The sequence below is a fragment of the Lissotriton vulgaris genome, chromosome 8 (assembly GCF_964263255.1).
Source record: "Lissotriton vulgaris chromosome 8, aLisVul1.2, whole genome shotgun sequence".
Classification (NCBI taxonomy): Eukaryota; Metazoa; Chordata; class Amphibia; order Caudata; family Salamandridae; genus Lissotriton; species Lissotriton vulgaris.
Window position 1 is genome coordinate 1,372,747,165 of NC_141696.1, and position 27,413 is coordinate 1,372,774,577.

A 27,413-nucleotide genomic window follows, 5' to 3' on the forward strand; every position below is an offset into this window, starting at 1 on the left:
AGAGGATCGAATGAAAATCCCTATGCCTAGCATACAAGGCACTGCATGCAGCCGGTCTTCACTTTCTGCAGAAACATCTGAAAGGGTACGTGCCTTCCAGAAATCGAAGGTCTGCAGAGACCAAAATCCTACAAACGCCCAGATTCAAGAAAGCTCGATTGGGTGGAAGAAGCTTCTTGTTATGGACAGTTAAAACATGGAACTCGCTCCCGGCCATCTTAAAGAATAGCCCTACGCTGTTATCTTTAAGGAAATCGCTAAAAACCTGGCTCTTCACCAACTAACAAATTCATCTACCATATTTATCAGTAACCCTACTGGATTCACTGGTACCAGAGCCTAGATGCCCCAGGGCATTCACACGCTATATAAATGTACAAATCAAATTATTAATACTGTACGAGTGGTAGAATGGTCAAATAACAAGTTGATCCCACTCAACCAGACAGTGTTTCGCAAAGGGTTTGGTAAAACCACAAACATCTTAGCCCTTACTCTGATAGCAGATAAGTGCAAGTGCTTGCAGAGGAAATTGCAACTATGCTTTATAGATCTCAAAGAAGCTTTTGACCGGGGGATTGTTTTTGAGTAAACTAAAGACATGGGCCCTTCCTGAAAGAATATTACAAGCTATAATACAGCTTTCTACGGGCATGTGTATTTGAGTTAAAATGGCTGATGGTACAAGACTGTCAAGGAAAATTCTGACAGAGGTAGGGCTAAACCAAGATTGTGTCTTAGCTCCACACCTATTCAACTTGCTTATGGCAGATGACTTCCAAAGATGAGACCAGGTTAGTTCCCATCCTCCACGTCTGGGTCCTCTATGAATAACACATCTTTCTTATGCAGACGACCTAGTCTTGCTTAGCTTAACGCGAGTTGGCCCTCCAAAGAGCACTCAATGAACTAGCAGCCATTGTCAAAGCAAACGCTCTTGAAATTAACATTACAAAAACAATGTCCATCTGGAACCCACAAGGGTCACAACACCCAATTAAGCTTGGGGAAACAAGTTTAGGGGTAGTCAGTATTTATAAAATATTCGGGCTGTATATAGACGATCAACTGAACTTTCAATTTCATAAACAATACCTTGATAAGAAAGGAAACTGCCTAATCTATGTATTCTGCACCCTTTCAAATAAAATTAAAGAGTCCGTCTATTGTGCCAATATTGGCAGTTATGGCCGCCCCCAAACTATTGCCAACACTGGCTTATGCAAGCATCGTTTTAAACAGTGAAGATGCAAAATTTGTAGACAAAGAAAAACGTATAAAAAATTATTTGGCCTACCACAGAATGCATCCCTGGTGCGAGCCCGCCTGCAATTTGGGCTTATTTAACAAGATATGCAACAGTTCAAACGTGGTACAAAATCTGGTAAACCGATCTAGTTTATTAAACATTGCTTTGTGGCGGGCCCAGGAAAGATCCCCAATCTAGCTACGGTAAATATCTGAAAACAGCACTGGAGGCAACAAACATAACAGAACTTTGGGCTCAGAACTTTTCTTCCAGTTTTTCGCCAGCAGATAAACAAAACAGCCAAAATGTGTTCATTCCTAGAAGACCAATGCAAACTTGCCAATCGGTCACGTGCCTGGATAGTTATCCAATTCTATACAACAGCGAGACCGTCTAAATACTTGAACACAACATTTTCTTTCCATCTAAAACGAAAGCTAATGGCTACTCAATTTGGGTGCTGCCAAACCTAGCTGATCAACCAGCATGGAAATATAATAGTCCCCGGAAATGCAGCTTATGTGGTGCAGCATTGCAAGATTTATTCATTTGATTTGTTTATGCTGTTTCTTAAAATCTACTCTGGTTTTAATATTTTAAAAAAACTTTTAATTATAGGGGCATTTGTTCTTGCATATCATCCGTAATCAAGGGTCTTGATCCAACAGACTCTCAACTGAACTGCAAAATGACGTTTTTTTATGTTTTAGGAGAAAGTAATACGGTCTGAGGAACAACATACCTCCCTGTGATGATCACTGTCTACATAATTTCTCCTGCTGTCCACTGTCTGGTTTTAATTTGTTTTTTCACTGGTACTTTGTAGTGAAGTCTCTGTCACAAATGCAATCATATTGTTTGGATATTAATGATACTAAAGCACTTTAGACCGAGGACTGGTGTGACCACAGTAATTGATACAGTTAAACACTCGTCCCTTTTTTAGTTCCTTAATGACACCAAACCTTGTGTATATGTAATTTTAATAGTTTTTTGGAATATTGTTACAGTTTTTATTAACTTAATAAAGTATTGATTGATTAACTTCAATGTGTAAAAAGCTCCTTGCCTAGTACAAGTATTGGAGGCCAATAAAGGGTAAGCATTAGACGGAATATAGTCTTGGTTTTTGAAATTTTGGGGACAGCATTACCAGTCAGATCACTGCAAGCCATTAATCTCTGCTTAACCAGTCAGGACCTCATTCTTGTTTTATTGTCCTACCTCTGATAATTTTGACCAGCACAGTGACTCATTCTCTTCCCTTTAATAGTGAACTTTCTTTTTGGAGCTTGCCACTTGGCTTCTGATGCCTTGCAGTTTTTTATTATTCATCATTGTCTTGATGCTCATATGCAGGAGGATCCTAAAACTATCTTTTTTTTGTATTGTTACCTCTCTCAAAATTCCTACCCGCTGATTGTTCATTAACGGGACTAGCGTAGTAGCCTCATCTTAGCCCTTATCAAATTGTTTAATGTTCTCTCAGGGAGATTGAGTCCTTTCTTCAGTAATAAACCAACCTCCTTTGTGTTTTCCTTTGGAAGGAAGTCCTCTGTCATCGTTTTCATTTCTCATCTGCTTCTATCACTGACTTGTCCAGATTTCTTGATTTGCAAAATGTCCATGATATGTTATCCTTTCAGCATTTTGATTGTATATGAAATAATGTGATAGTGGCACATGGTTGTAGTGCATAAAATTGGTTCTGGATGGACACAAGCTCAGCGACTTTGGCTATCCGACTTAGTTGCTCTTATTTAGATTTCCCACAGTTTCAATTAAAGTCCTATTTCTGTGCTTTTAGCCCTTTCAGCTTGTTTTGAAACCGCACAAGCTTGTTTTCTACACCAAAGGATGAAATAGGCTACAATGGGCCATGTGCCTGTGATTCTTCCAGACTTTTTGCTGTTTTCACTCCAATGCTGTTAGTTGGGTGAACAAAACGGGACACGTTGGTGGTTCTTTTCAACCTTCAATACCAACTATTTCTCAATGGAGTGGTTATCATACTAAGATCCCATTCTATAAGACTATTCCAGCCTAACTTTCTGGAAGAAAAGAGTGTTTCTGGTTTACCTACCCATTCCAATAAACAGTTTTGGGATGGAACTACTACATCTGGAACCTCCTATCCTCACCAGAGGTTTCTTGTCGTCACATCTGCCATCAAGGACTTTCCACTAGGCTTTTATAGGGTCCGATAGCTTTGAACATGAACGGCATCTAGCAGAATTATGGAAAAATGCACTACACAATTTTTCTAGACTCTATAAAAAAGTTAAGGGATATTAAAATGTTTTACGCAAAAATGTGGTTCCCTTCAGGTATATATTATTATTTTTCAGGTTTCTGACCAGAAACATCCACTTTTGTTATAACTTAGTGTATATTTTGTTGCACTTCACCAAGTTTGGCCTTATGTATTACTCAGTGTAGGTTACCATATTTGCAGTTGCAATCTGCAGTTGAAGATTAGCCTTTGATGTAAATCTTTTTTGTTTATAGAATAATAGGTGGATGTTACCTTTATTGCAAGAGTCTGCAAGAATTGGTCTGTTGCCAAGTCTTCAGTAGTTTCCTTCATAATCAAACTTGTTATAGTTGAATCCCTTTGTCTTCTAATCCATATTTTCAGCATGCCAACCTCTGCATAACACATTCATTACTTGGGCTCGAAGACAGCTCTCTGGAATGTCATTCGTAGGACAAAATAATTGTCAATTGTATATATATGATTTTCTTTCCAGAGGAATAAAACTCAATGTGGGAAATAGGTTCTGGCAGGCTATTGTTCATCTACCAAGAGGGAGAATCTGCTATCGGCATGGTTTGTGAGGAAGTACACCTATACAGTGAGCACCTCTAGCTCAGTGCATGTGTTTTAAAGGGGTTACTATTCTGCTGCTAGCTCAAGAGTTGATAATCAGGTTGGCAGAACTGTAAACCGATCTTTTCTATTACTGTGCCATCTGGAGTATAGAGTCTTGCTTGCTTTTCATTACTCAATGGAATGCCCTTTGTTGGTGAAGCAATGGTTTTTAAATGCTAACTTCTAGCAAACAAGATATTATTTTGGAATCCATTTATTTTCTTAACTCCTAATGACTTTAACCCCTGTTCACAACGTAATCCTGTTTGCATACATTCTAGCAAGATAGTGTAGTTGTGGGTATGCACAGCAGAGTCTGCTAAAGCTCAGAAGAGAGGAAGTTGTATTTGTACTAGTCTTTCGCCTTTGCTATATGAGTTCTCACTGAATGCACATGATTCCTTATGAAAATTGGCAAGTTCTCATTGTATGCTTCATGTACTGCTTAAAGAGATTTCATACAAGGCTTACTCACCTCTCCCCAGGACTTCCTTGAACTCTGATTATCCAAGGTCATAAAAGTATTTAATGCTGTATGAAGAACATATAATTCTTCTCTAATCCTGGTTACTCAACTAGATTAATTTCTGGGTTTCGTATCAAATAGCAACTGATGAAAATATATCTTCCTCTTCCACAATATCCAGATCCATCTTTTGTAACATCAAACAAATATCATATCTTCTTGCATAGTGTTTCTGAGAGTATGGTTGATAAAGAACTAGGTCATCAGCTTCTGGTCATTCAAACCTTAGAATTAGTCTAGAATGCTGCAAAGAGAGAATCAATTTGAGCTATGAAGGAACATTATTGTTAATCTGCTATTGATGTTTAGAAAATGATCTTTTACCTTTTCATGGATTTGTTACCTACTGTCTGTTACGTTGTTTACTCAGTGGTATTCAGCTTAATAATTCAAAGATTGCTTGTGTCATTGTCGCCCACAGAATCAAACTGGTTGGGTGCATCCGTCATTGCTTTTTCCGTGTAGGCTTCGCCTTTCTCCTGTGTATGGCTGTGTGAGCTGTCATTCTCCAACATGAGACCTCCTTGCTGTTGGCCTGACTTGTCAAACCTGATTCAAACGAGTGGAGTACTGAGACCTGTAATGTTTAGCTTTCAGGACACACTTTCTCTTGGCAGTTACATATGCAAGAATTTGATTCCAAAAGCCATTCATAAGAAGGTGGTTATCAAGAATACATCTCTCCTGCTGTAGATCATGTAAGCTTTCCACTTGAACCAGGGAATAATCCCTCCTGTCTTTTTTTCCTAGGCCATGCCCTGATTCTGCAGAAGTGCCACATCACAATCTGGATCACAAAAGGAGTTTTTACATTGCTGGTGCCAGGTAAATGACTATCTCCTCCTCTACTTGTCACCATTCTGGTGTTTTCTCCCTGACCTCAAGGCTATTATTACCTGCTGGATTGTTTTTCCATTGGTAAAGTTTTAAGAAATTGAAACAAATTCGTCTCCATCATAACTAGTGAAACGTGTAACAGTTGCTAATACACGCCCTTGTCTCCAGCTAACAAAACTCCTGACGCTCATTTTCGAGCTAATGCCCAAAGTGACTCTAAAAACGTGGGCTTGATCCCACACCTTACCACTTCAGTTTTTTTGTAAACTTTATTATCCGTTCTCACAGTCCTGAAATCCTATAAATTAAAAGGATCAGGCAACAATTAAAAGAAAACATTTCCCACCATTAGAATGGCTTTGCTTTAATCAGCGTAAGCTCTTTCGACCACAGTCTCCTTACTGTTACAAAAGAAGTGGCAACATCGTCAAAAGCTTGCCATCGTATTGATTGCAAAATAAAACCCTGCCTTTAAGGTTTATGCCGTAATGGCTGTGAACTAGCAAATTAACCCCAAAGGCTGAATTACAGTCTGCACCTCTTTCAGAAATGATGACCAGCCTGAGCGCTGGGACTTATTTTGGGCAGTATTAAAATGGCATTTTGCTTAAGTGAATGCCACCTGTCTAAATGACGACATGCTACTTGACATCCTAAAGACTTTGTTGAAAAATGTTAGTTGTTTATTAGCATGTCTTATAGGAGACCACAGGAACCTTCTTAATCGATGTGAGAGGCAGGAACATTTTACACATCATTGTTTTATTCTTCGTCTATAAAAACGAGAAATTCTGCTTGTAGCTCTCGGTACGGCACTATTTGCTGCATTTTAATATGCAATGCGGTCCAGATTTTGAATAGAGGTATCCTGACCCTTTTAGTAATTCGTCTGTTTGAGCCATTGCATTGGGTTTCTAGTTGGAGAGTGCCAGAAGAACACAGTAATCAAATAAGCCTATTACAAATCACCAGCATATGTTTCAATTAATTAATTTCACGGCTTTCTCGCCATTCTAAGTAATGACAGTATAACCATCAATTTCCAGTTATGTAGATAGCAACAAGAAAGCCCCAAATTAATGTCTCCCATTTATAGGCCCTTGATTACACTCAGATCAAAGAGTAAATGCTGCAGTTACAAACAAACCAAGTGTTGGTCAATTTCAATTTTTATTTTATTTAACTGTTAATTTTGAGTTACACATTGGTTCCAAACCAAATTTGCTAACAGTTTGTATATAACTTGTAAACTTAATAAATAATGTATAGGTCAAAAAACAAATCAATTGAAAAAGTTAGAGAAAAGGGAGAGAACAAGGACACATGAAACATAAGATGTCAGATAATATGAGAGATTGACAGAGCTCGAGTCAATAAATGTACAGTCCATGTTTCAAGAGATGACATGCAATAACTATTGGTCTGAATGGATTGCTAGAAAGGATTACTCAATACCCTCAGGCTTCAACAGGATAACCCGTATAGATTTGTGTAGGAGTGCTTAAAATCCCAGGTCAAGTCTCCTTCAATAGATGATATTTCATGCACTACACTCAGAATAATATTGTTTGCTACTAACGATGCAGTTCTGAAAAATATTTCAGATTTGGAAAGGGAGCACAGGTGTTCATTAAATCCCTGCAGTGTTTTCCAGTGACAAAAGAAATTCTGTCCATGGTCCCTCTCCAAAAGTGTCCAACCCTTCTAAAGTGTTGTATCATGTGTGTATGCATTGCCTTGGGTAAACCACAGGCCCCTTTTTGATCCATAGAACATTATGCTTATTCAGTTTCACCAATCAATCCTGTGGAATAATGTCTGTTGAATAAAACTATGCCTCCATCTAAAGGCTGTGAAACGTTTGTTGAGAATTCTGTGACCCCACAACGCTTATGGCACTTGGACCTGAACTAGTATTTATATGAACTAGAACTGTGTTACACGTAAAGTTATGATGTATTCTTTTTCCATCAGATGAAGCAGTTAAGGTATTGGAAGTATTTGTTCTTTGTTTCGCCCCCAAAAAAAGAAAACTTCCCACAAAACATTGTCTCTCGTGATCTCCTAGCTTGTATCTATATTTTAGATATTAAAAACTTCATTTAGGTCTGACCCTTCCAGACTTGGTTAAGAAACCAAATGCCTCCTTTACTGTAAGATTACCAGGAGCGCTGATTCCAATGGAGAAAAGTGGACTCAGTGAAGTGGATGATTCAAGAACATTTCTGGAATGAACCAACAACGGACTGATACAATCCAGGGCTCAAAATCACAACAGTGGCTTGTGTAATTATATGGGCTGACAATTGCCTATCTGCATTGAGTAATGCTAGAATAGTACAACGCTTGAGCATGCCAGACTTAATATGTATCCAGCGTATAGGCCTATTTTCCACATAGACTAGTCACTCTTAACATTTTTATGAAGGACAAATAAATACAACTTCTTTTACTCTTCAGAACGTTATATGGGTACCTGGCTTTCATTTTGGAGCAAACGCACTAAAGTATATTGGAGGAACGCTTGCAATGTGTCTAACCACTGGCAGTCACTTAATGGTTGCATTCCAATCCATCATTCTTTTTGCCCAGCATGCCACCTCTGATTATACCCAGCCATATGCAAATCAGCCTTGGTACTTCTCCAATGGGAACAATCCAGCCCTGACTGCCAAGTCTGGCACTCTCTGAACCGCAGCCCCACAAAAATTCTCCAGGTACTTTAACTTGAGCTAAATATTTGTTACACTTCGCTCTGGTCCTTTAACATTTTTTAACTTTATGGGTACCCTGCTGCTAAGCTAAGGGGACCAGTGAATGCTTCTGTAGCTGTTCCTTACTGGCTTATGCATGATGGTAACACGTCATATCTTACCTATACCTATGTGCATTTCCGCAGGTTTCTTTTGCCTTTCAGTGTTTTGGAATGGAACAAACTTCTGTCACTCATTGAATTGCTAATGCATGACCAGGGCCCTCCATCCCTTCGATGTTTCCCTCCATCCTCCTCAATTTTTTAGCTTGGCAGGGATTTAATGAACATATGTGCTCCCTTTCCAAATCTGAAATATTTACAGAACTGCATGGCTAGTAGCAAACAAGCTTATACTGGAGAAGTGTGGCTCAATGGTTAGAGCGGCAGACCCTGATGCAGAGGTCTAGCCCGGGACCAGGGTTCAATTCCCCGCCTGAACGGGTCTTGGGCTCAAAATTCTACGGACCTGATAATTCTCGCCTCGGTGCTTATTCCAATCATGGAGTCCCACTCTGCAACTCTGGGCAATAGCTTGCTTAATCTCCACAATGGCCGGCACAACGCTAAGGATGCCTGGCGTCCACCCTGGGGGTGCCCAGGAGTGGACGCCTCACAGGGAAAGCCAGGACGGGTTCCGCAGCGGTATTCGTACAAGCGCCTTAAGACCCTTGCGGGTGAGTAGTGCGCTATACAAGTATCATTTTACATTTGCATTTAATTTACATTTATACTATCCTGTTCTGTCCAGGCTCCTCTCCCAAATCATCCTATGAAGCTTCCCCTCGCACATGGAGAACCCCCCCCTCCTCCAATAAAATGTTTGGGCAGTGTGCAGGGATGTTTTTACCTAAGACCACAGGGCTTAAGCTGTGCTGCTCCCTGTAGAAAATGGATGTTGTTCACAGACCCAAATGACATCTGCCTTTGGTGCCTTGGCTTGCAAAGGTAATCAAAGACCTGCTGCAAATACTTCTTGATGCATGCGGCAAGTCGCTGTGGAGTGGGAAGCCATGCTCTGCCTCACAGAGCACAAGAAGTGGGGGAAGTCTCTGTGAGAGTTTTAACACTGTTCATGGTTGTTGATTGTCCAAGACTAAGGTAAAAAACAAGTCTTGTCCTAATCACAGGATGCCAAACTGGACTGAGCAACTCTCTACTATTCCCTCTCCAGGAAGTAGTTGCACAGTCAGCTCATGAAGTTCAGATTCTGCCGTATTGTACAATTCTTGCCCGATTCAGACAATGGAGCAGATGTGCCCTGAATTCCTGAGGGCGAGAAAGTGACAGAAACACAATTGATGGACGAAATGCAGAACAAATCAAAATATTCACCCCCAGTCGAAAGATCTGGGTTAAATCCATCATTCTTTTGCTCACCATGCCACCCCAGCTTAGACCTGGTCGTATGCAAATCAGTCTTGACCCTGTGCCTTATGGGAACAGTCCAGCCCGAACTGCCAAGTCAGGTCCTCCCTGGACCGGAAACAAGCATCCTAGGACCGCTTTCAGGGTTTCATCCCTCTTCAGGCAGGATAGCTTGATTCCAGTGGCACAGTGAGCCCAGGACTCACGTCTGGGCATACCTGGTGCACTTAGGGCGAGAAAGCATAAGAAACACAATTGATGGACGGAATGCAGAACAAATCAAAACATTTACCTACAGCCAAAAGATCTCGGTTAAATCCATAATTCTTTTGCTCACCATGCCAACCCAGTTTAGACCTGGCCATATGCAAATCAGTCTTGACCCTGTGCATTATGGGAACAGTCCAGCCCGAACTGCCTGACCAGGTCCTCTCTGGGCTGGAAACCAGCATCCTTGGACCAGTTTCGGGGTTTCACCTCTCTTCAACCAGGATAGCTTGATTCCAGTGGCACAGTGAGCCGTCCTTCATCCCCTTTGGTTTTGCTCTGAATTCCTGAGTCATCGTTTATTTCTGAGAAGGCTTGGACCTTTAAAGAGGTGGTTCTCCTGTTAGTCCAGACTTTTCCTGGTCGCTCCAGTGCACCTCCAGTCCCCATGAATTTGTCAAGCTCCCAGTTGGACTTCCACTAGTGGGACCTCCGATGGTGCCAATTGATCCTATTCAGCCTCAGCCTGGCATCTTTGACATAGACCTTGCCAGTGGTGCCCTGCTTAGCACTGGCCTTGGCGCAAGCGGTGCTGGCTCTGATTTCTGCCATCCAATAGAAAGCTGACCTCCGCAACATCTTTCCAGGGTCATTCTACATAATAACTAAATTGCAGGTTAAGGATTTCTCTACTTTTCCCATCTGTCAACACCAGTACTAGTAGAGGTTGGAAGTTAAATTCGGTTCTGACTGAGATGCTGTAATGGGGCTAGAACATGCTAATCCCCTAGCACATGTTACACCGATGGTGGCCTTTTAAGAAGGGTTCTTTCAGAACGCCACTGATTTTGGCCTTTAGCCTGAAAACAGAATTGGATTTTGTCGTCTTGGATTCCCTGCTGAGGAGAGCATGTCCTTTGCAGTGTCTGTACACAGGGTTACAAACGTTTGGGATTTACAAATGTCAATGGTAGGGACCAAGGCAAACGTTCTGACCAAAATCTTAAAACCTGGGGCTTCGACCACTGAGACCTTACTGCCATTGAGAGGCTATTTCAGCAACCTGGTTGAGCTATGTTCTCCATCACCTGTGAACTGCCCAATTGCTCAGCAATATAGGCCGGGTCCAGGAGAATCATCCTTCCTGATTCAGCAGCCAATTCTATAGAATCGGCAAGCAAGGAGAACTCTAATGCGTTCTTCTTGCAGTCATTTCCCCCTTTGCTTTTTTGTTGTTTTTGTTAGGCGTCGTCTGTCACAATTTTGCACTTTGTCCATCCCACTCCTGACGCCTACCCTGGAAGCCCATGTGTGTTGTCACCACCTTCAGATTCATGTTTCCACCATTGGGTTTGGAAGCTACTGCTGAAGACTGTTTGAACATTTAAAGAAGGGATCGGGGAAAGCGCTGGTCATCGAATACATTTGAAGCATTAGTCTCCAACCAACTTTGTAGCATAAGGAGGAAGAGAATATCTGATAGCCACTGAAAAAATACTGACAAAGTAGGCGGGGCACCTGGGAGACCAACGTGGAGGTCTGACAGTAGGTAACCAAGGGGCAATCTTCACTGGGGAAATATGGAGAATATGCTGTTTAGATTCTGCCCTGAGTGCCACCAACTTTGCACAGAGGGACAATCACCTGGTGTCCAACTTGTCTACCAAGTCACCAGAATACTGAGGGCTGCAAAGTGTGTGCTGAGTTCAAACCACAAACTGACATTCAGCGATAAGCAGAGACCCGCACACTACACCATGCACGTGCAGAAGGACAACTCCTTGTTAAGAGACGTGGTCTGTCGAGCGAGGAAGAGGATAACCTACCCACAACAAGGGAGCCTAAGGATAGTGCTCGGACCCCGAGAGGGACGTCATCGACATCGACCAAGAATTCAGAGTACAAGAAAAAACATGAACAAGTAACAGAAAAAACAGGGGCCAAATGAGCTGAAATCTACATACGCTGAAACCCCAAAGATTGCCTTGGCACCAAAGCATTCATTGACCGAAGAGAAGTCATGGTTGAATGAACCCTTCTGATCCCACACCAAGAAACACCACTTTCAAGTGGTCTTCTGAAAATACATTGGTGTCCTCAGATGACTGAGGAAGAGAGAGGTTGAAAAAAACAGCAGCTGAAAGGCCGAAATAGAGACCAAATAATAAGCACTGGAGATGCCACAAGCAGTGTCTTTCACCTGAGATTGACATGTACAACATAGTGGTAAAGAGGACAGCATACTGATCTAGTGGTCCACAGAGTGGAAGAAAAATCGCAAACATGCTTTCTGCACAAAGCTCTTCATCTTTCTCAAAACAAAATCCAATATCCGTCACTGCTCCAAGCATTTTAGCTCAAGGATCAGGGCTTTCAAAGAACCGGTGACCTGCATGTCAGTAACGGCAAGAGTAGAAAAGTAGTAAAAACCCTCCAAGGGATCCTGACTATATATGAGGCAATGCAAACATAATCATTTGGGCTGATTCAAGGAAAAGATCCAATGTAACAGCATCCTCAGGCCAATCTCCTGATAAGGATAGCATAAGAATGAAAAGGGTGGGACGGAATTTAGAAAGGTGTGCATCACAAACTCCAGTGCCATGCTCAATAGGTACACCCACTAACACTGGGATGAATTTGGAGACTATTAAAATATCTGCCAGAACAGTACTAAAAGAGAGAAAGCTCCCTCATAGAAGAAGGCAAGAACATAGCCAACACCTGCTTAAAATACGCACTAGATGCCGTTGACACAGCGAGCAGCAGCTAGTGATGGGAAGAACTCTAAGGCGGCCCACCTGGCTGCTAGTGTCCGGTTCTAAAAATCGAGGGCAGGCAAACATAATCAATACATCGTTCATCAGAAATTCTTTGGAAGTGCAGTAGATGACTAACAGCAACAACTTAAATGGATAACTAGACCGCAAAGTCCATGGAGGTTTTACATTTGACGGGCCAGCAGAGGCGAGGAACGGCCCCCCCATAAAAGACCCACTTGTAAGGGGTGCTTTCAGTCAACCATTTGACACCAACCCTTCCAACAAGCAAGTCAGCCACAGTGTACAACACAATAGTGGCCATATCAGGACTTGAAAACACAGGTCTTTTGCGGCCCACCATGAGAGAGGGAACAATCGTGCAGAGGAATGGGCCCGCTAACAAATGACTCGCAGAAACTGCTCCACATGACACATGTGGGTGGAAGAATAGGGAACTTTCTCTAAGAGCGGAGAGAGGTCACCTCAAACAAATGGATTCTCCACATCATCCAACATGGATATTGCAGAGAAGTACTAAAATACCTCCCAAGCTGAGGAAAGATCATATCTACAATGGGAGAGGAAGGAGATGTTGCCAAAACTAGCAAGAGAAAGAGTACCTCCAAGGGAGACCAATCGGGGAAACAACTCAACATATTTCTTGGTCCCAAATCTAGACCGGTTACTACAGCCAATACCAGGTCTCTTCTGCTTAAACAAATTTTGAAAGACACAAAAATCTAAGGCAACCATGTTGAAAGAAGTCCTCCTCCAACACCAAGAGGTGGATTACTTGGCAACCATAGACATAAAAGATGCCTATTTACATATCCCCATGAACCACAGTGACAAAGTCCTGCTTTTCATAGTGGTTGGCACACACTACCAATTGATTTCTACCCTGTGGAATAAAATCAGCACCCAAAGTATTCACAAAGTTTGACACCATAGCGGCACACTTGAAAAGAAAGGGGAATTCTGGCTGATAAGTGCAAGCTCATTTTTCAAGTGTGCACACAGCATCAATATGGTGATGGAAACACTCCACAGACATCACCTATGCCAGAAAGGTAAGGTAAGAAAATCTTTCTAGGAGCAAGAATCAATAGACCACAAATCAAAGCATTTCCCTCTGACAAGAGTCCAAGTGATAACGTAGGAAGCTCACTTATTCCCACATAGGTTAGTCTCTGACCGGGAGGACAGTTGGAAAGATTCCTAGCACAATGGCTTCCTCTAGCCCACTAATTTCATATGCGAGGATACACACAAGACCAGTCCAGGAATTGATTCAAGGTTAATGGTCCCATTCAATGGGGAGTTGAGAGTATCTAGTAGTTGCCAGTACAGGAGGAAATGGCATAGCGGATCAAAGAGAACATATTTATTTATTTATTTATTTAATTACTTCTATAGCGCCAGAATCGACCCCGATTGGGGTATCTCCGCGCTTTGACCCCAAAAGGTGGTGAAAAACAAGATAATTACAGAAGAACTGAGATTACAGAAGAGGGACAGCAGTTAGTTATACCTCCATGAACAGATTAGTTTTTAGCATTTTTCTAAATGATAAATGGTTGGAGATCTGTCTGAGGCTAAGGAGCAGATTGTTCCACAGAGTCGGCCCCACTGAAGAGAGGGCTCGGCCACCTTGTCTGGTCTTTTTGATAAAAGGTGGTTTAAGCAGGAGTTGGTTGCTTGACCGTAGATCTCGGTCTGGTTTGTAAAGCTGTAGTAATTGAGTTAAATAGTTGGGGCCGTTTCCGAACAGGCATTTATGGGCAGTACAGCAGATCTTAAATTTAACCCGTTGGCGTATTGGGAGCCAGTGTAGTTCTCTCAACAGGGGTCTAGAAGATGTTCTTGAGGGAGCATTCAGAATCAGTCTGGCCGCCGTGTTCTGAACCACCTGCAGTCGATTGATGGCGTCCTCATTAGCTTGTATCAGAAGCCCATTGCAATAGTCTAAACGACTTATTACAAGGGCCTGTACAAGGGTCTTTCTGTAGGTGTCCGGTAAAAGAGGGAAAACTCGCCTAAGTAGGCCAATGGTGTGAAAACAGGCTCCTGCAATCACATTACAGTAGGGAAACCCTTCACACTAACAAATCTGATGGTGACCATCACCACAGATGCCTCCCACACAGGATGGGGACCACACAAGGGGAACCTCAACATCAGTGACGCCTGGAAATTAGAGGAAGCAAGGCGCACGTAAACATACTAGAATGAAAAACTGTTTTCCTAGCCCTAAAGGTATTCCTGACACAAGTGTGGGGAAAATCGATACAAATTCAGATGGACAACACAACAATATTCTACCTCAACAAGCAAGGAGGTATAATTTCCTTTGCACTTTTAAAACTGGTATAGGAATCGTGGAAGTGGGCGATTCAAAGAAGGATAACCTTAATAGCAATACACCTGCCAGGAGTGGACAACATGAAAGCAGTCAAGCAATCATTCAACACAAATGGGAACTAAATCTGACATTAGTCGAAAGGTTTTTCAGAGTTTGGGGAGGACAACCGAGATGGACCGGTTTGCAACACTGCAGAATGCAGCCATGAACCCACAACTCCACTCTCTGGGAAATACACGGTCGATAGACTGATCAGCGAAGTTTGCATACCACCAGTGATTAACAAGTGCTAATAGTCTCAGATGATGCTAATCCTGATTGCCGCCCAATGGGCTAGGCAAACATGGTTTTCCGAACTAAGAGACTTCACAGAGCAACGCGCAGAGAATGCCAGTCTCACACAAACTGCTATCCATGCAGGAGGGGAGAGTTATCCACCCAGAAACCCAACACAGTGAGCTTGACACCTTGTCTCCTGAAGATATGGAATTGGGACATTTGAGTGTTCCCAGGGGGTGCAATGGAAGTAATAAGGGAAGCAAGAAGGCCAGCTATAATAAAGTGCAACACGGCAAAATAGGAGAGGTTCACAAGGTGGTCCCAAAAATCTGGCATGATACAGAACAGGATGCAGGAAACCTTAGTTATCAGATCCCTAACTTGCTTACTGGATAACAAACTGATCTACACCTGACTGTAGCTGCACTTGGCTGTGATAGCAGCCTACACAAGGGGTCACATAGGCAGAGGTTTATTCACTGCACATTTGGTCATATGGTTTCCAGAAGGGGCCAAGAGAGAGGCCCCACCAAGATGAGCTTCAATGTGCATGTGGAACCTAAATGCAACTGATCAGACCTGTTTGGACCACTCCACAGGCCAATACTAAAGATTGTCACATTAGAAACAGTTTTACTAATTGCAGAGACATCACTAGGAAGGGTAAGTCCACTTCATGGACTTACCACCCAGGTTCCATACCTGCAAATAGACAGGGACGTCTTGAGAACCAACCCATGTTTCCTACCAAAGGTCAATCACAGTGTCCAAATAAAAAAACAGTGGGGAGTAAGAATCAGGAAAAGGGGATTCACTCAGCCTAATATAGAAACGCAAACATCAAGGCAAGTGAAACCACACCTGTCGCTGGACTGGAGTCTCTTGAAAAAATGTGTTGAGATCCTCAACAGCTAATTTCTATCAGCGGTATGGTATCTCCACTGATGTACTAGTAGCTGGTAGCTTCATCATTTGGTCTTACCTCCACTAGGAGGAAGAATCTCTGGGTGTAAAGATTTGGTGGCATCTGTGAAAAGTGCAGTGAAATAAAATCATCCCTTTTCCCAGAGGGGTGCTACTAATAAAAACTGGGATGGAGTAAGGTTAAAAAACAGTGATGTGTTTGGATAGGAGGCAATTTTATTTCACTGCACTTTTCGCAGATCCCACCATGTCTCTACACCTAGAGACTCTTCCTCTTGGTGGAGTTAAGACCTGGTAATGAAGCTACTAGGACATCAGTGGAGAATAATATACCTTTGATAGTTGAGTATCAATACAATGTTTCAAGAGACACTCCTGTGATTGGTGTGGATTCACTCCCTTTGATGTTTTTTTTAATCACGGTGCTTCCTAAACCAAGCTATCCACATTTCTGCCAGGAATGAAGACTCAATCCCTTAGAGTCCTGCAGATGCTGGATGTACATACAACAATAATGTACTACCTAGAGAGAACAAAACCAATCATGAAAGCAAAACAGAGGGGTACCAGTTACTTAGGACACTATTGTAAAGAGGCTAGCCTAGACAATATAAATGTCACTCGAAGGCTGGCATACAACTGGAAGCAAACCCCATGACCCACAACAAGGATGAAAGGAGCAATCCTAGCCTTCCTAGAAAATGTTCCATTAAGTGACATATGGCAGATACCTGGTCAATAGTGCACACGCAAGCAAAGCACTGACGCATAGATATCTGTGAATAGAGACTCAAAAGTGGGACAAAGTACTAAAGCATTTGTTTGCAAGTTGAAGCTCATTTCAAACCTAACCACAACAGTAAACTTAGAAACCACTACAAAGGCAATGCACATCATATGCATCCAGAAGAGATTCACACTGCAAAACGAAATGGTTACTTACTGGTAGTAGTAGTTTTGCACTTGAAATATTTTCTGGATTCACATTCAACCCACCCACCTTCGCAGGAAACGAGATAAAACAAAGGAAACCAAGATCAGAATAATGTACAAGACAAAACTTAAGACAATGCAAAGCCCATGTAAAGTAGAGTGAGGTAACCAAATCGCCGGTAAAAAAAAAAGTGAAGATTATGACCACACATGGGCTTGAGGGATGGGCGTCTGTTGTCAGGAGAGGAATGGACAAGCCTAACGGCATAGTACAAGGTGCAGCTGCCAGTGGAGAAAGGGGGCCTTGGTGCCCCAACTTCAAACACTATTATCTGGCGGCAAAGATGCAGTTGCTTGCTCGCTGGTTGGCATGGAGACTGGTAGAGGAACTGGGTGCGGCTGCAAGGAAAAAAGCCCAGGTGAGGTACGCCTGTATACCTCGGAGGGATATTCCTGGGGGCATGGGGGCACCAACAGCCTTTTGAGAGTGGCGCATGCCAGCTTCCTCCGAGGAGAGGTCATCATGCTGGCTATGCCCCAGTACATGCCTTAGATTCAACTGGACTCCTTTCAGCACTTTAGAGATCTGACTCGGAGGGATGGCTGGGAGATGTGAAAGGCAGCTGGCATTGGGACTCTGGGTGTCTTTGTTTCGAGGTGGAGCACTCATTCCCTTTGAACAACTGCAGATTGACAATGATCTCCCGGTCGGTAATTTCCTAGCTAATTCGCTGTTGAACTTGTCAGCCTGTGGCATATCGCTGATACTGAACCTGAGCAACACTCTATGATGCACACGTACTTGTGGGGGTGCATGGGCAGCATGGAGCCCACTCCTGCGATACCCGACAGGCTCCCTGACTGGCCAACATTGTCCATGCTGGCAAGCTCATTCACTTGCCCATGTACACGCTGGAAGCATACTGCTGAGTGGTGCCTCCACTGCTCCCCCATGTAACAATGATTGCGGTCTACTCCAGGTGAGCCTCTCTAGTTTGGTAACCTGGGAAATTGGGTCCTCAGGCACTTGCAATTGCTCAGGGCCTCTTTCATGCATCAGGGCCGGATGATGGGGTACCCATTCAGCACTGCACTGGCCCCATCTCCCCGGGAGCCTTGGGGGCAAAAGTAATAAGTGCATGTGGCCCCCTCAACACCACCCATCCCCCTAAATCTTTATGAATTTAACAATGCCCTGTACACGGGGGTATTTTCCCTCCAAGAGGGACATTTCATAAGTGTCAGGGGATCCCAACATGGTCTGTTCCTTGAGCAGGTCTACAACGGTCTAGTCCTTTAGAACCTTCAATGATCTTGACTTCATTTTACTCCTGGTGGCCAGCTCTGGCCACCAGGAACATTTTGAGCAGGTCTGCTGGCCTCCAACAGGGCGCACGTTTCAGGGAGCTGGTTTTACTGGCTTCCTGCACCAGCTTCCTGTGCTCTGTTCTCCACAGAACCCTTGGCCTCTTGGCCATTTTAGAGGATATCTCTGGGCAACGGAGTCCAAGCCTTCCCCCAGTTGATCCTCAGAGGGCACAAGGGGGTCAGTGCCTCTGGCCCTAAAGAGACCCATCTAGTCCTGGGGGGTCAGCTTTAGGTAAAAGTCCTTAGTCCATCATGGGCATAAAATAGTTTCTCCTTCCAGCTGTCTATGGTGTTGCTGCTGTTGTTGTCGAGGTCCAGGATCTTGTTCTCCATTTCTCTTGTGCAGGGTTTTAAGCGTGGGTGGAAAGGCAAGGCACTCCATGCCACTCTTGGGATGCAACATCATTCCTCCACTCCTGTCCCAACTCTCCTGCACAGCACTCTGGGACACACCAGGATGGCAGAACCCCCCCCCCCCCCCAGGTCAGAGCTGTCATGCGCATCAAGAGGTGTGGCTATAAGGGGCAAACCCTTCCTTGTCATTGCAAACCAGTTCTGGGGCAGCTCAGCCTCCTTCCCCCGCCCCGTCCCAATATGAGCTTGGAGCCAAGTTGGCTAGAGGCACAAAAGAAAAGTGCAGACCTGGTACCAGTTTCATATGCTTGTGACAGGGGAGGCCTCTTTGAAGTGCAATTAATCCTGGAACAGAGCCCCATGCTATCCTGCTAAGGGAAGGACTACTCTTCCCCACACCTAATCTTTTTGTCCACTGTTTGGGAGCAATACGTATATCACCACATGGGAGCCATCTAGCTGCTAGGTGACAGTTGAAGGCTTACAAGCATTAGGCACAAAACATTTAACTTCCTAACAGTACCATTTACTTAATAGTTAGAAAAATAAACATTTCACCATTAAATTGCATTTTGAATAACTAGAAATAGTCTTTGACATATTTCTGCTACCAACCTAAATTTAGCATTAAATAAATGTATCAATGTAGGATACTTATTCCTTAAAGAAGCAGTAAGTCTTGCTACAGAAACTGTTTTTGGGGACATTTCACTATAAGGATATAGGCAACATTAATTTCTACTTGTTCTACTTTTATTATTATGTTCGAGGCATATGGGCTGCAGATGGTACATTATGAATAGATCGCCATCTGGTGTTGGGCTCGGATGATTGCACTTTGTTTTTCTCTTGGAGAGTCTTTTGTATCTTGGTGACTCCTCCCTTGGTTGGTAGTGCGCATGGGCATCGGCTCCATCCTTAGATTGTTTTTTTCCGCCATCGGGTTCGGATGAGGATCGAGACGCTCCAGATCAAATTCAGAAGAAAGTGATTTATCGGCGCGTATTCCCTTTCCAATTCGGCGGTATTGTTATCGAACGCGTTCATTTCCATTCCGACGCGTTGCAAATTCAAAATCGAAGAGAAAAACTTGGATCTACGTCGAAGAACAGGAGGCCTTTCTCGACGCAGTCAAGCCCGGAGTCCATGGAAAGGACTCCATTCAAAAAATGTCCAACGTGTGGTGCTAAGTTCCCACACAAGGACCTACACGAGGTGTGCAACCTCTGTCTATCGCCTGAACACGAATCCAGGGACTGCGAAGCCTGCGCAGCATTCTCCTCCAAGCTAACGATTAGAAATCGCCGAGCTCGAAGACACGAGGTTTCCAGAATGCAGGCGGAGGCGATCCCGGAGCTGTTCGGAGACGAGCAAATCGAGGAAGAAGAGGACCAGTCGGGGTCGGAAGGGGACCAGTCGGAGGTCGAAGAACTCATCGATCAACAAACCGTGAGTGACGACGTCCCCTTACCGAAAAACCGACCCCGTGCGGTAACGACCCCGCCCTCGGGCCCGGTCAAACCGCAGAAAAAAGTTTCCGACGCCCCGCCCTCGGGCCCGGCAACGAAACCGAAACTGAAACCGAAACACTCGGACTCCCACCATGTCGGATCCGACAAAAGGGCGACATCGACTTCGGCACCGAGGCTACAAACAAGGGAAAGCTCGGTATCGAAACATTCCATGTCGAAACATAAATATGATTTATCGCCCAAAAGACACTCGATACCCAGAAAGTCGGAATCGAGCAGACATTCGGTGTCGAAAACAACAAGATCTGACGATCGAAAGCAAAAGCACCTATCGGACCCAGGATCTTCGGTACCGATTCAGGAGCAACAGACAGATCCCAAACAAAAGATCTTGTTTATTGATCCGCAAACTGGGAAAGTGGTCACAAAGAAGAGAAAGAGTGAACAGTCAGAAGATAAAACTCTTCCTTCAAAAAAGAGAACAATGGGGACAAATATAACTCCTCCTGCTTCTCCTAGACCTAGAGTCACACCCTCTTCTCCTATTCCTCACAATAGGACAAATATTCCTACACCTTCCACACCAAGACCAGCTACACCTCAGTCAGATGTAGACAGTGATCTAGGGGAGGGAGAACCTCAAGGGGATGACTAAACTATCCCAGATGAGGAGGACCCATGGGAAAATTATGATGTAGAGTCAGATGAGGACAATGACACTGAACTATATCCCTCAAAGCCTTCACCACCTGATGATAACACAGGGTTTGTGCAGCTAATTAATAGGGCAGCAAAATATCACAAACTAGATATGCATACAGAACCTCAAATAGAGGATTTCCTGCTAGAGACTCTACCTAATGCACAGAGAACATCAGGTACTCTTCCTATGTTAAAGGGTCTTCTCAGTCACACAGAGGAAATATTCGAAAACCCAGTGAGAGCTAGGGTGTTAAACCCAAGAATTGATAAAAAATATAAAGCGGCTCCAAAGGACCCAATATTTATTAAAGGGCATGTACCTCTAGACTCGCTGGTGGTCTCAAACGCTCGCAAAAGAGCAAATTCATTATCTACAGGAGAGGCTCCTCCACCAGATAAAGAGTCAAAGTTAATAGATGCATCAGGCAAAAGAGTAGCATTACAGGCAGCGAATAGCTGGCGTACAGCCAATACACAAGCACTACTCGCACGTTACGACAGGGCACATTATGATGAGTTAGAAAAACTTCTCACACATCTCCCAAAAGAACATCAGAAAAAGGCAGATCAGTTAATACAGGAAGGTAAAATAATAACCAATACTTCCATTAAATGTGCACTAGACGCAGCAGACACTGCAGCAAGATCTATTAACACCAGTGTCATGCTAAGAAGGCATGCATGGCTTAGAATCTCAGGATTCAAACAAGAAGTACAAACAGCCCTACTGAACAAACCATTTGACCAGAAGACACTGTTTGGCTCAAGCACAGACGAGACCTTAGAAAAAATGAAGAAAGATACAGAAACGGCTAAGTCAATGGGAGCATTGCAACAGCCAACACAGAGGTTCCTTTCGTAGATCCACCTATAGAGGGGGCTCAAAGAATACAGGAACGAATCAGCAATCCACCTCTTTCACACCAACATCACCCAGAGGTAATTCAAGAGGCAGTTACAGAGGTAACAACAATAAGGGTAGAGGACGCGGAAATAATAACAACCGCAACGCCTCAACACCAAAACAGTGACTTCATAGAACTCCCCCCAGACCACATAACACCGGTCGGGGGACGTCTATCACAGTTCCTACCTGTCTGGGAAAACATCACATCAGACAAGTGGGTGAGACAAATTATCCAACATGGTTATTGCCTAGAACTCACAGCTACCCCACCAAACATCCCCCCAAACAGCGTCCAATGAGTCAAGATCATCTGACATTGTTAAGAGAAGAAGTTCTAGCACTTCTACAAAAGCATGCAATAGAGAGGGTCCCAAAGGATCAGCAAGGAACGGGAGTATACTCCCTATACTTCCTGATCCCCAAAAAGGACGGGTCCCTAAGACCAATATTAGACCTCAGACCTCTCAATGCTTACATAAATTCGGAGCATTTCCACATGGTCACGCTTCAACAAGTACTCCCTTTACTGAAGAAAGGGGACTTTCTTTCTACACTGGATCTAAAAGACGCATACTTTCACATCCCAATTCACAAAGCCCACAGGAAATACCTAAGGTTTGTGTTAGAAGGACAACACTATCAGTTCAAAGTCCTTCCGTTCGGTGTCACAACAGCACCAAGAGTTTTCACAAAATGCCTAGCTGTGGTGGCAGCACACCTAAGGAGACAACAAATACATGTCTTCCCATACTTGGACGACTGGCTAATAAAGGCCAAGTCAAAAGAAGAATGTCTTCACAACACACAGAAGACAATTCAATTGCTGCACCACCTAGGGTTTACGGTGAACTACAAAAAATCACACCTGCAACCAAACCAGATTCAGCAATATCTAGGGGCTACAGTAGACACAGAAAAGGCAATAGCATACCCCAACCCAATCAGAGTACAGACAATGGTCGGGTTAATACAAAGATTTCAACCACAACACTCACTACCAGCACGAGTGTTTATGCAACTATTAGGCATGATGTCCTCCTGCATACTGCTAATACCACATGCCAGACTACAAATGCGCCCAATACAAGAGTGTCTAGCGACACAGTGGAATCAGGCTCAAGGTCAGATTACAGATCTGGTGTTGGTAGACGACCGGACGTATCGCTCTCTGAAGTGGTGGAACACAGAAAACATTTCCAATGGGCGGTCGTTCCTAGAGCCAATTCCACAAGTGATAATAACAGCGGACGCATCGCTCTCCGGATGGGGAACGCACATGGACAGATACACAGTGCAGGGGAAGTGGAGTGTGCAGCAAAAGAAACTGCACATCAACTACCTAGAACTATTAGCAATATTTCTAGCACTAAAAGCCTTCCAAATGCAAATAACACGCAAAGCAGTCCTGATCAGAACAGACAACATGACTGCAATGTATTATATTCAAAAACAGGGGGGGACACACTCTCTCCAACTGTCCAGACTAGCACAGGACATATGGAGATGGGCCATTCCTCAAAAGATCTACCTGTTAGCGGAACACCTACCAGGAGTTCAAAATCAGATAGCAGACATCCTAAGCAGACAGTCAGAACAAGTACACGAATGGGAGCTGCACGACCAAATACTGCAGCCATTCTTCCAAAAATGGGGGCAACCAGAGATAGATCTGTTTGCCAATCATCAGAACGCAAAATGCAAAAACTTCGCATCCAGGTACCCACACCACCGGTCCCAGGGCAATGCGCTGTGGATAAATTGGTCCAACAAATTTGCTTACGCATTCCCTCCTCTACCACTAATTCCGTTACTGGTTCGGAAACTGCAGCAACACTCAATGACAATGATACTAGTGGCACCCACGTGGGCAAGACAGCCGTGGTTCACCACGCTGCTACAACTCTCACAAGTACCACATCAAAAGCTAAGATTATTACCCATGCATCTTACACAGAACCATGGAGAAATAATGCACCCAGATCCCAAACAACTGAACCTAGCGATCTGGCTCCTGAAGTCATAGAGTTTGGGTATTTAGATTTACCACCAGAATGCATGGAAATCATTAAACAAGCAAGACGTCCTACCACCAGAGCATGCTATGCAGCAAAATGGAAGAGGTTTGCTATACACTGTAACAGTAAGCACATCAACCCTCTGGACGCATCCACTAAACAAATCATTTGCTACTTACTACACTTACAGCAATGTAACCTAGCATATACCTCTATCAGAGTTCATCTCGCAGCCATAGCGGCGTACCTACAAAACAGGCAACATCTTTCACTGTTTAAAGTACCAGCAATTAAAGCTTTCATGGAAGGACTCAAAAGAGTCATTCCACCAAGAAGACCACCTTCCCCAGTCTGGAATCTCAACATAGTACTTACCAGACTAATGGGGCCACCCTTTGAACCTATGCATAGGTGTGAAATACAATTCCTCACATGGAAGGTGGCCTTCCTCATAGCTATCACGTCACTCAGAAGAGTAAGTGAACTGCAGGCTTTTACGATTCAAGAACCATTTATGCAACTACACCAAAATAAAGTGGTTCTTAGAACAAACCCAAAATTCTTACCATAGGTTATTTCAGCATTCCACATCAATCAGGCAGTGGAATTACCGGTTTTCTTTCCAAAACCACAAACAGTAGCAGAAAGAGCCCTACATACATTGGATGTTAGAAGGGCCATATTGTACTATATAGAAAGAACACAAACTTTCAGAAAGACAAAACCGCTATTTGTTGTGTTTTCTCCTACACATAAAGGCAATCCCATCTCCAAAGCAGGCATTGCCAGATGGATTGTAAAATGCAGTCAAATATGCTATTTAAAGGCAAAGAGAACATTAACTGTTCCTCCTAGAGCTCACTCTACACGTAAACTAGGAGCATCTATGGCATTTTTGGGAAACATTCCACTAGATGACATATGCAAAGCAGCTACCTGGGTTACACCGCACACCTACACAAAGCACTATTGTGTAGATGTGCACACAACACAACAAGCTAGAGTGGGACAAGCAGTATTAAAAACATTGTTTCAGACAGTTGCAACAGACACGGGCGACCACCGCTAGGGAGAGAACTGCTGTATAGTCTATTCATAATGTACCATCTGCAGCCCATATGCCTCGAACGGAATATGCTACTTACCAGTATGCATCTGTTCTTGGCATAGAGGGCTGCAGAGTGGTACATGCCCTCCCAGCCTCCCCGGAAACCTGTGTCTGTTCCAACATTATCTTATTTAGATACACTAACATGGGCATTCTTATCTGTATTATACTATACTACTCCATCTAACCCTACTATGGCAAAACAATCTAAGGATGGAGCCGATGCCCATGCGCACTACCAACCAAGGGAGGAGTCACCAAGATACAAAAGACTCTCCAAGAGAAAAACAAAGTGCAATCATCCGAGCCCAACACCAGATGGCGATCTATTCATAATGTACCACTCTGCAGCCCTCTATGCCAAGAACAGATGCATACTGGTAAGTAGCATATTCCATACTAAGGGAAGAAGAAAATGACTCTCACACTGGCAGGGAAAGGCACCACGTTCGGAGACGCCTGGCAACCATTTCTATCTCCTCTTGCCTCAGAATTCCGGGAAGTAACCTGTCCGAGGGATCTGAGACTTCTACAGCTCTCCGATCAACAGCAAACAGCTCCTTAAATTGACATTCACCTACCGGTTTCTGGTTAGTTCCCAGAGCCTTCATTACCCTGATGGATGAGGCTGGGGAGAGGGTAGGGAGGGTAGGGATAGCGTAGGTTTCATTTTTGTGTTTTTGTATATTATGTTGCCTGTATCCCCTAGCGTTAGTATCCCACCCACCCTGGGACCTTACTGCCCATGCTGTTCTAAATATCTTGGGAGACCAGTACTGTTAATGTTTGATAAAATCTCAATAAAAGATTTAAACCATAAATATTATATATTAAATAAGGCCTACTTCGAAGGAAGGTGTGTTATCTGTGTGCAGCTGCCATGCTGCTCACGACTGTAGTCTCATGTGCATTCTGCGCACATGTGAACAGATAAAATTTGTGATGTGGGAACAGATTCATATAAATAAATGTCCATACAGATTACCTCAATTAATTATTGACATAATTACAGCACATTATTTAGAATATTACAATCAGGGTTACAATTAACTCCTTCCACATAAGATAATGTGTAAATTCTATTTAGTGTTAAACACAACATTTATACTCCTAAAGGACCACAAGGTTACATATATGCAATGAAAAATGTTCTAGCTATCGTAACGGAAAGTTTAAATTCTATTAAGGACTCAGAGGGGAGGATTATGCCTTATTTCTCCACTTTTATTAACAGCAGCCACATTTTTTAAAACAGTATTTTTAAAAGTACAAAAACTACATTTCCCAGAGTTCTTGGGAAAAAAATATATGTTTAGAGAAACAAAAATGCTGTCCAATCAGGACACCGCTTCCTTGATGTAGTCTGGCCCTTCATCCTCTTTCGCTGAGCGAAGTCAGCCATTAGCTAATATTCATGCGTCTTGTTCGTTAGCATCAGAACCTACGAGGGCAAAGGTATATCGTCAGACCGAGCCAGGTAAAGATTAAACCTAGTGTCGCAGGGATTCTGCTCCTACACAGAACTGTGCATAGAGACTTGGAACCTCAGTGAATTAGGGTGTGCCAAAACTCACCTTAGTATCCAAAATCCCCTACCAGACTAGCAATCAGTGTCTCATTGGTTCTTACACACCCCCAATGATTAGACAACCCATAACATGAACTCAGAACACATCAACACTCTTTCGTTATTCTAGCATACCAGTCCAGAACAAGGAGTAAATGAATACACGTGCAAGTTTGAAATATTTATTTCTGATGCCGTGTTCTCAGGTGCAGTATCTTAGCTAATACAAGCAAACATATTATAAGCAACAAGGTTATCAGCATAGTTACTATTCCATAAAATACAAAGGGAAAAAGCATGGTAAAATGCTAAAGGGAGGAAGGCTAAATTACACCTAAGTCTTACCCTCACTTGTTCGTATATTTTATTATATCTAAAGAAGGTCTCTTTGGGTTTTAGCAGGGCGGCCCCATACCTCTGGTTTTAGTAGAAAGGGATCACATCATCTTCTACACCAACTCTCTGCATGCGAATATTCATCAAGTGTGTGTGCATGCTCTGCGCAGTGCATTATTAAACGCGCCAAAAGCCAGAGTTGGCCACAGCTGCATATGTGTTATGTCTAGAGCGTGCGCTGATCAGACCGAACAACCACTGAGTTGAAATAACCTTGAAGGCCTCGGCACTCACTGTACAGACCTAGCTTACCAAGCAAAGCTGATACTATAGGAAAACCTACTATTCTCGTGTGAAGCAAAATATTCTACTAGGCTCAAAGAACTAATAACAATATGTGCCGTTTTCAGAAGCAGCAGAACGGAAAAATGGCGTTTAAACTTCGAATAAGCTCATGCAAACTTAACACAGTGTGAAGGCAAAGCCTATCTCCATGACACTAGAACTCCAAAA

The 27,413-nt window shown here is 43.3% G+C and overlaps 1 protein-coding gene across 6 annotated transcripts in view; it reads left to right on the forward strand.

The window, feature by feature from the left end:
• ITSN1 (intersectin 1) overlaps nucleotides 1–27,413 on the forward strand; it is a 1,645,471-nt gene that overhangs the window by 548,244 nt on the left and 1,069,814 nt on the right. For all 6 annotated transcript variants that reach the window (XM_086935345.1, XM_086935347.1, XM_086935346.1 and 3 more), the window contains one exon: nucleotides 5,398–5,472. In XM_086935345.1, the coding sequence (XP_086791471.1) occupies nucleotides 5,398–5,472 (75 nt within the window). The remainder of the gene's footprint in view (nucleotides 1–5,397; nucleotides 5,473–27,413) is intronic.